Raw genomic sequence first — 12,760 nt, forward strand, 5'->3', positions numbered from 1 at the left:
TATACAGATCAATTGTGACTTGTTTATGGTATTATTTATCTCAAGGGTTTGTCTAGCCTAACTGCTGCCTAACTGCTGCCTAACTGAATGAAGATCAACAAGAAAATACATTTTTAAAGCATTCGAGGTGCGATTTTCATGCAGAAAAGTATCATTTGATGTCAGCGTTTCATCAGTTTATCAGTTTTTGTAACTAGCTCTTATGCGTAACTATGGTTTTATGCGTAACTATGGTCTTATGCGTAACTATGGTTTTATGCGTAACCCTTGGTCTTATGCGTAACTATGGTCTTATGCGTAACTATGGTTTTATGCGTAACTATGGTCTTATGCGTAACTATGGTCTTATGCATAACTATGGTTTTATGCGTAACTATGGTCTTATGCGTAATTATGGTCTTATGCGTAACCCTTGGTCTTATGCGTAACTATGGTCTTATGCGTAACCCTTGGTCTTATGCGTAACCCTTGGTCTTATGCGTAACCCTTGGTCTTATGCGTAACCATTTTTTCTATGGAGTTATAGATTTAGCTGCCTTCCTTGTTCTGCAGATCCATGATTTTTCAGTTGACAGGCTTTTTACTCACCATTCTATAATTGCAGATGTCTACCGTAAAACCTCTATTTGAATGCCCCCTTTATTTGAATGCCACCTCTAACGTAAAGCCACTATAGAAGCAGCTTGAAAAAATTCCGCGTCAGTGCTTTCAATCGAATGCCACCTCTATTTGTTCGCCACTTTGACATTCTTTAATGTTTACGAACCCATAATAGAAAGTTATCAGTAAAAGATTTTCCTTAAAAATGTTACTAATAATAACTCGGCTACATCAATAATAATTAATACTTTTGTTGTTGCTGTAGTGTTTGCCATGATTATAGTGAAGGTGTACCTTATAAGATTGATTGTCACAATCATCAGAACTACACTTTGATTCGAAGTCACTAAGGTCTAAATCCGATGCATTATCTTCAGATGCCTCCATAATGTGGTTCACAATCTAACCTGAAGACTTGAAAACTTTTGATGAACGATGAGAATACTCTTTAGAAACACCATATGATGTAATAGCAGCCATTGTTATGGTGGTGTATTCTAACTTTAAATGTTGATGTCTTGAAAGCTTTAAAATGTCCAAATTCTAACTCCAAAGTTTTACGATTCTTTTTTTTAAAACTTGAAAGCGACACCATGGAAATAATCAATAACTGTATCTTGCTAATATTTTATAATTAAAGTAGGTCTTTATTTAACTCAGTCTGGTACTTTGATGTATATGAAAACAAGCAAAGATGCAGAGGTCGATGGCATGAATGTCAATCTGCCCGAAGGAGAGTGCAAAACATAGGTGACATTAGCATTGCTTCGCTGTTTCTCATTTGAAATTTATCCTTTCAAAATTCTGAGCTAGTCAAAAAGTACAACACCATTCTATTTTTGAGCGTCACTTCTAATAAAATGCTACTATAGGAATATGGTTAAAAAATAGAGCGTCATGGCGTTCAAATAAAGGTTTTCCAGTATATTGCTTTTGCCTTTAGTCACTGGTAAATAATTAACTATTTTTGATCGACTGGTCATTGGTAAAACATTTTCTTATAATTTTTCTGCTAGCGCTAGGAAAAATATTTTCCTAGCGCTTTTTTAATTACTGCATTCAGAGAACTAATAAGCAGTATTTAAACTCATCTAAAATGTTGTATTGCTATAACGTTATAGGATTGAAAATGTAACAAGATCTCCACTGTTCAGCCATGTAGCTACAACTGTCCAAGGTTTGGGCACGATTCGAGCTTACAAGAAGGAAGAACAATTCTTTAGAGAGTAAGTGGCTGTAATTGCATTATTGTTGGGATTATATATCTCTATCCATAACACCTGTCACACGCATTTAATATATATCTCTAGCTAGCCATGACACATATATCACGCCTTCTATATGTATCTCCAGCCATGACACCTGTCACACGCATTCTATAAATAAAGATCTAGCCATGTATATATTTATAGGTATATATATATATATATACAGTCAAACATGGATAACTCAAACTTCATGGGATCGAGCGAAAGTGTTCGAGTTATCAGAGTACTGTTACAAGTCCATGTATTTATTAGTAGATACATGTACATGCACATATACAAACTATATATAAATTAAAATCATAAACGGCCTGGCTCAAATTAAATGTTTCTAATGTAAAGTTTAAAATTTTTTTATCAGAAAGTGCAGAGATTTTTCTATCGCTTGAGATTTGTTTGTTGTTTTAGGTGATGTGACTGCCAGGGCGTTTTCAGATTAAAATTGACAAAACTTGATCGCTGTTGAAATACTCAGAAGAAAAGACATCTTTTTATTTTGAGCGTTTTAACCAAGATCAATTTTGCCGATTCTTCTTCAAGTTTATCCGAAGGTTACCTCGGTTTTCTTCACTCTTGAAGGAATATCGCAAAGCGGATGTTTGGTAAATTTTGATTTTTAAAAACCTTAGAAAGGTTGTTAACAAAAATATTTTGCCGATGATGGTAATAAGGATGCTTGGAATAAAGTGATGTTCTAAAATCTAAAGCGATAACAACCGTCTCGGTAGCCGTTGAGCAAAAAACTGTTCGAGTTAAGGCCGCTCGAGTTAAGGTTGAGGCTGAGTTATCTAAAGCAATTTATCATTGCGTGGGAACGAACCAAACAAATCCATTCGAGTTAACCATGTGTTTGAGCTATCCGAGGTCGAGTTATCCGAGTTTGACTGTATATGTATTTCTATACCCGTGTCACCTGCCCGTCTCACGCATTCTATATATACTGTATTTCTAGTCATGACATCTGTCTCACATAATGCACATTATACTTGCATTGACACCTCTCTAAAACTGAAACCAGTCTTACATACACTCAATATTTTGTCTAAAAAAACCTCTTCCATATGTTCATTATATCTCTGGCAAATAGTTATCAGCTCTCATTTTTAATGCAGATTTAACAGGCTGCAGGACCGTAACAACATGGCTCTCTTCTTGTTTCAAACGGCAATGAGATGGAGTGCAGTTAGATTGGACATTCTTTCTCTGCTAGTTGTCCTCGCAACTGCTCTTTTCATAGCATTCATGCCAGAAGGACTAATTCCGGCTTCCTACGCAGCCCTCGCACTTTCTTATGCCATGAATGTGAGTATCTGCGCTTCTTCTTTAGTTAGAAGCTGGGTCGTTGTACATAACCCTTTGTAAAGGTGCTATCTGGTGATGAATATACTCACCTAAAACTCTAAAGGTGCTATCTGGTGATGTATGGTATACTGGCCTAGAACTCTAAAGATGCTATCTGGTGATGTATGATATACTCACCTAAAACTCTAAAGATGTTATCTGGTGATGTATGGTATACTCACCTAGAACTCTAAAGATGCTATCTGGTGATGTATGATATACTCACCTAGAACTCTAAAGATGCTATCTGGTGATGTATGATATACTCACCTAGCACTCTAAAGATGCTATCTGGTGATGTATGATATACTCACTTAAACTGTTCTGCTAGAGTTGGATTCTTATTAGGTTTTGTTTCTATTACTCGGCAGATGACAGGACTCTTCCAGTTTACCATGAGACTGTGTATAGAAACCGAGTCAAGGTTTACTTCAGTTGAGAGAATCACAAGCTATATAAAAGTAAGTAGCATCTTTATCTATATGCACTTTAATATTTTCTTATTTTTCCCCATATGTTAGACGTGTCTGTTAACATGAAGCCTTTTGGACCTTTTCAGATGACTTAACATTTAGCAGTTGTTTTTGATATTTGAAGCTTGTTTTTGTTTTCTCTATAAATATATGTAACAGTTGATGTTATGTTTTGGGTATTAGTCGCCCATGCATTCTCTTCCTGAAACATTTAAGTTATCAGGCTATCAAGTTTATATATTCGGCAGTCAAGGTGCTCAAAGCAATTATCTCCCCAGTAATTTTGTTAATGGCGGTTTCCTTATTATATCGTGAAAAGCTGTCTCACCAATTATATTCATGTGTGATCGTTTCCACTGTTACATTTGTGGATGGTTGTTTTGACTGTTACAGTTGTAGATAGAATTCTCTTCTGCTATATATGTGACTGTTCATGCTGTTACATTTGTGAATGGTCATCTTCCTTGATAGATTTATGCATGGCCATGAATATGGTATCTTTCTTTTTCAGAACTTGGAATCTGAGTCCCCAGCGATTGTAGAAGATTGCCGGCCTGATAGTAGCTGGCCAAGGGAAGGGGCTGTCAAGTTCAACAAGGTCGAAATGCGATACAGGGATGGACTTCCTCTTGTACTCAAGGGCATAAGTCTGGATATTGCAGCTCAGGAAAAGATTGGTATCGTTGGCAGGACTGGTTCAGGTAATCAGTTCTTTTACATAATTCATGATGTAGGGGATTATCTGCTCTTCGCTTGCTCCAAGGAGACTGAAGAGTAGTTGGTGGAGCTTGAACAAATGCAATTAGCATTGAGCATACAGATTGCTCAAGTAATAAACAGCGAATGGGAAAGGCAGCTCCAAAGAAGAATGGAAGTAAATACAGTGCCTAAGAGCTTACAAACCCTTTCCATATACCCTTGTTATATTATAGTAAGGGACTTGTCTCAGCGTACCAAACCCATCTAAACCTGTATAAATTCAGTCTTCGGTAGATCTTTTTAAAATCCTATGATTTGTTTGTAAATTTGCATTTTAATAAACAATTTTTAGTTTGAGTATTTATGACAGGATATTTCCTACTATTTGGAGGTTAAAATTTGTGCTTTGTATGCATGGGCAAGCTTTGTACGCATGCTGTACATGTGATAAGAAGTTTCACTTTATTTACGCGAAACATATGTTTTGTAAATGGCAACGCATAAAAGTTTTGCTCTGCGGAAAAAACTGAGCGCTAATATCGACTAGTTGAGCAGTGCAGAAGAAGAGTTGAGGTCGGCAGATACTGTGGAACGTATTAAACAGCGAGAAGGTGATCATTAGAAAATGGTTACATTCAAATGCAACAATGAGAACACAACTGGCCGAGCAAATGATACAAAGATTTTTGTTTTAAATATGTGCGTATTTGCATGTAATATATATATTGTTTGTCTATTGTTTTTAAATGTAAAACTGTAGCATTTAATAGATTATTAATGTTCGACTTAGAGCTTGTAGCATATGTTAAAATTATTTTTTGAAACGATCATTGCCATTATCCAAAATCGGCTTCCGGTGGATCGATGCTAATAACTCATTGTTTACTGCACATAATAGGCCGTTGTTTTTTGCAAACTGTAGTAAACATACCATTGAGTGCAATGAGTTTTTTACAAAGTTGTTAAAGATATGCCTTCAAATATGCCTTCTAATTTAAAATAATGAAATAAAAACTTGAGAGCTCAACTTTTTGCAGTGCAGTCTATAAGATTTCAAATTTTTCAAGAAATTTTCAAAAATTTCAAGCAATAAATATCAACTTGCAGAGATCTTTTTCAGTTTTCCAGTTTTCCACTGCATATTTATTTAGAGATTTACGACCAGTTGGAGGTAAGTTAGCTCAGCTTTCTCGTAATCATAACAAACGATGAAAGTTCTTTCTGACAGGCTCGGTACGCTGGGCGATTTTCAGCCGTATGAGCTCAATAGAAAGGGTAGCAAAAGGGTTGAACGTTCTCAACATCTTATATGACATTGTTTACTACTACAGGTAAATCATCAATCGGCATGGCTCTATTCCGTATGATGGAATTGGCAAATGGCAGCATCGTGATAGATGGGGTGGATATCAGCAGAATAGGGCTTGAAGACCTCCGATCTAAACTTTCTATTATACCTCAGGACCCAGTTCTTTTTGTTGGAACTGTTAGGTAAGTTGACTTCATCTATTCAGTAATTTATAATTATTTCAACCACAAATATGTTCCTGCTAAACCGAAATTCAAGAAAACTGCATCTAGCTCTCATCGATAGGTTTTTGTGGTTAACCTCATAAGTCTAAAGTTTCTTCAATCTATTGCAGATATAACCTTGATCCATTCAAGGCATATACAGACGCTGAACTCTGGTCAGCTCTTGAGAAATGTCATGTCAAGAACACAATCTTGTCTCTAGACGGTCAGCTAGATGCTAATATTGTTGAGAATGGAGAGAACTTCTCAGTCGGTGAAAGACAACTCCTGTGTATGGCCAGAGCTCTTCTTAGACACAGCAAAATTTTGCTTTTAGACGAGGCAACTGCTGGTATGTCAAAGTTTCATGTGGTCATGTGTGTGTTCTGATTGAGCACCTGCTTAAATGATGTTTGTTTTCAACTCAGCAGCCAATGTCTACAGAGCATAGCAAAAACATTTTCTATAATTGTTACTATAATAATAGCTGTGGCCATCCATCTGTAGCTGCGTTTAGAGGGTTGGAAAAAATGCATCGCGCGGCAATCAAACTCGGTTGTTCGGCTTAGCAGCTAGACATACCACCATCTACACACGTGGACGACCTTTTGTGTTACAGAATAATTGTGAACATAGTTATTACACATGACGATCTTTATGGCGCACGGACTACCAGCGTACTAATCATCATAACTATATGCATGTGAAATGCATTAACTACAAAGTTAATGTTTATACCAATGTTTATACCGTAGAGATCAGGTAGTTGCTTGTTCATACAATTTTTGTTTGTCAGCTGATTCGTTTCTAGCAATAGTGAAGATGTTTACTTGCAAATCTGCAGCCCTAAAACACAGGAGCATTGTTAGTGAGCTCTGCTTGTCAATCAAAGGTTTCTACTCTTCATATTGTCTTTATCAAATGGATACAAGATAAATATAGGTTCTACCCATTTATGGAAATTTATTTTGCGATTAAATCTTCTGGTGGCTGGCTTGATTTTAGGCTTTTAAATATTTTCCATGGTTTTTAAAGTAGAAGAGAGAGTGGAGCACCAGTTAAAAGAAACATTTACCCTTTGGGTGAATGTTATCTTCGCATAGCCCCAGTTCGCATTTTCCCATTTTCGCATTTCTGCACAGTCGCTTACATGACCCGAGTGCCATTTTTGCATTTCGGCGAATCCGTAGTGGCTCAGAATCTACATGTGTATGAAACATAACTGGTGATTGCTCGTAGTATATTCACAAAATATCTAAAAACCTGATGTAGTCACAGTAGAAACATATTTAGGTTGGGCTAGCTAGAAACAGTGATAACAAAGCAAGAGCCAAAACAAATTGCAGCATTTTTGAGTAAAACGAATGCATTGGTAATGGCACTGAGGCACTTTGTGCAACATGTAATGCAGCAGTTGAAGGGTTAAACTTTGTGAAAACAGCTATATGGCTACCGTGCATTCGTTCTATTTTTTGTGAAGTTGTCATTATCGCTGATGAAAATGCCATAAATTATAAAACTGTGGCATAGGCGACACTCTGTCAACTGTTAAGATTTGCAGTGTTTCGTTTCGGTGTCGTATGTAGATTTCCAGTATATGAATGACTAATCATCCACATTCTTATTCTCTCTTACATTTCATCGTAAAGAAATGACCTCGCTACTTCATATCTTTATTCTCCACTAATCCGCTGGTTGTCCCATGCGCTGTGAGAGATTGTCATATGTAATAAGTAAGCACACAATTATTCTTAGATGGCGAAAGGTGATCAAGTGCGTGTTTGGTCTAGGTGTAGAGCGCTTGCCTATGAATCCAGGCGTGATTTCTGTACATTGCAATATTTCTTCCTAACGCTCTTTGCATGGCGATGGACGGACATATCTCATAACAGGGTGGCTCGTATCATTGTAAAGATTTTTGTTGCAAACAGCTCTCTTACAGTTTTCCAGCTATTAAAGAATAGCTTCTACTTTGACATACACAGACAAGTGTCTGCTATATTTTCAGCCATTGACACAGAGACAGATGCACTTATACAGGAGACTATCAAAGAAGCATTCGCTGATTGTACTATGTTTACTATAGCTCACAGGCTAAACACTGTAGCCACTTCAGATAAAATTCTAGTCTTGGACGATGGCAAGGTAAGCATGCGCATTTATATTTAAGAGTATGCATAATCGTATGTATTTATACATGGGCTACGATGACAGCTTGTCTGACTGACCTTAACTTGGCACTCTTTAGGTGATGGAATTTGACGCGCCGGAAAACCTATTAGCTGATCCAGAGTCCATATTTGCTCAGATGATGTCTGTGCAGGAGTCGCAGAAGCAGCAAGCTATGGATGGTGGAAATAAATCGTCCTGAGATTTCTTCACTTCTTCCATTCCATTGAGTGTTTTTCAAGTTTGTTTCTATTGAAATGGTGTATCCTCATAAACCATATCAAAGTACATCCTAGAAAAAAAACTTTGATGTAGAACTTTTACTCAGCAGACACTACATTTGCTTATCACGGTATTCGCTTTAGTTTAATGTTTACATAATCGAGTGTAGCATGTCAGTTTCTGCATATCTGTTCACAAATCGGCTAAACTTTTAAAGTCAAACTTTGACTAAACTCATATCCACTCACTGTGCAAAGATCGCTATAGATTATGACGTATACTCGTTCGCTCGGCCGCTCTTCATCCAATCAATCATTACTGTATCAGGGCATCTCTCTCAAAACTCTAATGTCTATTGTATAATATATATATATATGTATTATATATAATACATACTGCTGTACAATTATGTTAGTATGTTTGTCTAATTTCTCTCATTTATCATTCTAAGAGCAGCAGAGTTTCTGCTTACTACATTTACACGTTACGTTTTCCTCTCTTTGTGTTCAATATATTCTGCTGATGTGTTCAACGTATTCTGCTGACATATTTACATCTTCTGGTCACTCCAGTGGTCATAAATTGTCTCGAGTCTTTTAGCTTCGTTTTTAGGATGCTGTGTCACGTGGCTCCACATGACCCCGTAAATTGGTCTATTCCATGACAACTTAGTTCAGGGAAATTTCAAAGATTTTTCCAAAAATGAGAAAAGCATAATTTCATTTTTGTGAGAGTAATTTGACCTAAAGGCAGCACCAGTTTATGCCTTTAAGAAGTAAGAGACTCCTGCAGTTTATTAGATGTAGAAGCGTTATGGTAAACTTTGTGTTGAAGTGGAAAGCAAATGGTCACAGAAGGTAGCCCCGGCGGCTTGGTCTCATAGAAACAAACATCGGAGTAAAGGCCATTAGGTGGTCATTCACCATTGGCCAGCCTTGTAAATTAAAAATGGCAACACTACTAAGCAGCTGACATCGGCGCTGTTGCAATAAGACAGCAAAGAACAGGTTGTTTTAGTTGCAAATATTCATCAGTTTCTACTTAAAAGGTCTGGCTCTACTTTCTTCATGCTAGATTGAGCCACAATAAGCAGCTTTTGATTCGTTCAACCAATAACAATATTTCGCACAATGCTTAGAGTCTGAGGATTTTTATAATATTCTATTTTTCAGTATGCAATCAAACTGTCATGAGTTAATGGATTCTGATTGTTGTTAAACCATAACAAACCATCAGTTTATGGCGCAATAAAATTAGCAGTTTGCCTAATTTAGGCAGAATTGCTTTTCAAGTGTGATTTAAAATATTAGCTATCATTGCATCTCACGTTATAATAAACTAGAAAAAAATTTGTAAGAGGCATAATTTTGGCATGACTGTTTTAGTCACGTTCCGAGTCCATTGGTTTGGACAGGAATATCAGCACTGAACACACAGGTCGTTAATGGTTAAGGGAATCCAGACAATCTGGTAAATGTTGGTGCCCACCCTGCATTAATATTGAGACCCTTACATATTTACATAAAACTATGGGTTAATAAACCCATAGTTTTATGTAAATATGCATAATGTAGAACTGCATTAATCAGCAGAAAGATTATGTAGCACCGGCTTTACTTGTTCTTTGATATGCCAAATTACTTTTTGCAGAAAAAAATGCTCACAAATAATACATTTTCATAAATTTCCTTAAAGCTAAAAATCTGTCTGTTGACAGTTGTCCTAGGCCAGCAGGAATTAAGAACAACAGCCATAACTGCTTTACGATGTTAGATGAGTGAAAAAACCCTGTTAAATATGTACTCTGTTTAATATGTACTCTTAGCATAAAAATTATTTGTGTGCTAACTTTAATTTAACATTATACACTTTAGGCAAATGCCTCAGTTTACTGATGGAATATTGGAATATTCGATCAGTAAATTGTATTGGAATATATCAAAAGTTTTGCCAAATACGTTGCTGGATAGAAAGCATTGGCTGTCAATCATTGTTGTGATTGCCAAATAATGTAATTTGACCTGAAGGCAGCACCAGTTTATGCCTTTAGGAAGTAAGAGAATCTTGCAGTGTAAAAGCGTTATGGTAAACTTGGTGATGATGTGGAAAGCAAGTGGTCACGGAAGGTGGTTCCAGCGGCTTGGTGTAATAGAAACAAACACCGGAGTAAAGGCCATTAGGTGGTCATTCACCATTGGCAAGTCTTGTAAATTAAAAACAGCTACACGAATAAGCAGCAGAAATTGGCACTATTGCAATAAGACAGCAAAGAACAGATTGTTTCAGTTGGAAATATCAATATTCACCAGGGTGCTGTCAATCATAGATAGACAGCCTTGGAAGCACCCATGTGCTCCGATCTGACACCCTGATTCTAAATAATTGGTGTACATGTACTGTCACTGAGCCTATTGTCCTTACCTATTTTCTTTAAATTCAAGTCAGCTGGTTGAATTCAAGATAATTATTTTTATTTTGATCTTATGAACTCTTCTTGTCTCCACCAATATTCCTTGAATAACTGCTAGTTGACTGCTGTTCTTATAGTGGTCAAGTCTTATATTAGTCTTAGCAGCCTACTCAAGGAGAGAAAGACAATCTAATAATAATGGTCTTCTAAAAGGAAACAAATAGAAAAGCTCTCAAACAAACACTTTTTCGTATGGCAAGTTTTGTAATCTGCTGAATTTCAAAGTCGTAGAAACTTAACAAACTCCTAGTGTGTTGAAATGAGTGATAGACTAAAACATTTGCAGATTGACGAGTAAAAAGTAAATCAGATTGGCTAGAAAGGTTGAACAACTCTTAGATGAGAACTACGGAAAAATTTGGAAGATGTGTTTGAAAATGTGTCGCAAAGCCATATGCTCTCTTGGATGGATCCCTATTAGCCAATTCCCACTATCCTTGATGAATTAATTTTGGCTAGGATGATATACAAGCTCAAGTATTTGAAAAGGCAAATTTTTGTTCTCGGCTCTGGATTTTGTTGGTTTCTGTTCCGATGTGGTGGTAACCTTGGTCTTACACAAGTGGGTCTGTGTGTTGGTGTCTTCTACGAATGCTGATCCGCAAATATGGACATTAAAATGACAATTAGAAAACATAGAAGACAGTATTTTATGAATATTGATGGCTGCAAATGAAGAAGGCAAACAAGAGATAATACTTATATATGTCGCTCGTGGTGGTTGATAATGCAATGATTTGGAAGTCATATACGCCATTACGATTTCATTTGATCGATTTTATTATCAAACAAACTATATGTTATTGGAACTCTGTGGTGTATTTTTTTAAATAGAGTAGGAGGGCTGATAGAGTTAATACTGTTCCTTACTGTAACATCAAATATCTAATAACTTCCGGTAAACCACTGACACTAAATATAGTTTTTATTCAGCAGGCTGTACCAGTTGTTGGAGAGATTATGCCCTTTATATGAGGTACTCCGATATGGCTGGCAACAAACTACAATATGTAATAACATGAGCGTAGCCAATTGTACTACATCTACAACCAGCTAGCTTTGTTTTTCTTTAATCTGGAAGGACAGCAGCTAATTTCTTCTCAATTTGTACCCGTTGGGGTACAATGAGTGTAGTAGCTTAAGAATACTTGTTAAATAGAACCTAGAATAAACACGAAAAACAAGCCTGTAGGCTGCAAGAAAAGTCATCGCTGAATATGCAAGTTTAAGATTTGGTGTTAAGCATCACAATCATTACAGGTCATTGTATGCCTTTGCTTCTCCTACTTGAATATATATTGTACATGTATGAAGCGTCTACAGGTAGTTGTCCAACGTTCAAACAATGAAATAGGAGTAAAACAACTCCGGCTTGCATTACACTGAATACTAAAACTATGCTTGTATCACTTTCGCGCAAGTGTTACATTTTGTTGCTATAAAGCAAACAAAACTGAAATATTTTTTCATAATTAAAATGGCTGATTGTTACAGATATTTGTGTGTAATGAGTTATATAATCTACAAATCCCGAACTGTTTGGTTTTGGGTTTTTAAGTTTTTACATTATTAAAACGGTGTAATTGTGCAGCAGCATTTTTGTGAGTATTACTCATAAAAAAGCTGCTGCAGTTTTTAATAGCGTAAAACCCTAAACCATACAGTTGGTGAAAAATGCTGGATGCCAATACAACCTACAGTGCATTATACGACATATGATTAACGGGTTAATCTTTGAAATATTTTCTACTGTTGTGAATGTATGTAAATTTTGTAGATTTTCATGCAACACAATGAAGAGCTTTAATCCAATTTCTTACTATCACGCACGAGTCTTAACTAAAACTGCATCTCTGACTTATTCAACTGCAATTATTGTAACGCAAAAAGAGGGAAGTCTTGCTGTGATTTTTACAATTGAATATATTTTCAATTAGAAAAATCTATGACTTTTAATGTATGATACATAAACCTGTTCAACTGGCTTAAATCAAACTAAAGTTGTCCAA

General features: G+C 36.2%; 1 protein-coding gene across 1 annotated transcript in view; it reads left to right on the forward strand.

The window, feature by feature from the left end:
* Nucleotides 1-8,817, forward strand: part of LOC137405879 (ATP-binding cassette sub-family C member 5-like) — a 50,171-nt gene extending 41,354 nt beyond the window's left edge. The window contains exons 25-32 of the mRNA XM_068092319.1: nt 1,722-1,826; nt 2,978-3,167; nt 3,578-3,667; nt 4,191-4,380; nt 5,710-5,869; nt 6,022-6,242; nt 7,899-8,035; nt 8,139-8,817. Of these exons, the coding sequence (XP_067948420.1) occupies nt 1,722-1,826; nt 2,978-3,167; nt 3,578-3,667; nt 4,191-4,380; nt 5,710-5,869; nt 6,022-6,242; nt 7,899-8,035; nt 8,139-8,261 (1,216 nt within the window). The 3' untranslated portion in view covers nt 8,262-8,817. The remainder of the gene's footprint in view (nt 1-1,721; nt 1,827-2,977; nt 3,168-3,577; nt 3,668-4,190; nt 4,381-5,709; nt 5,870-6,021; nt 6,243-7,898; nt 8,036-8,138) is intronic.
* The last annotated feature ends 3,943 nt before the right edge of the window (nt 8,818-12,760 follow it).

Source organism: Watersipora subatra, chromosome 10, assembly GCF_963576615.1.
Source record: "Watersipora subatra chromosome 10, tzWatSuba1.1, whole genome shotgun sequence".
Classification (NCBI taxonomy): Eukaryota; Metazoa; Bryozoa; class Gymnolaemata; order Cheilostomatida; family Watersiporidae; genus Watersipora; species Watersipora subatra.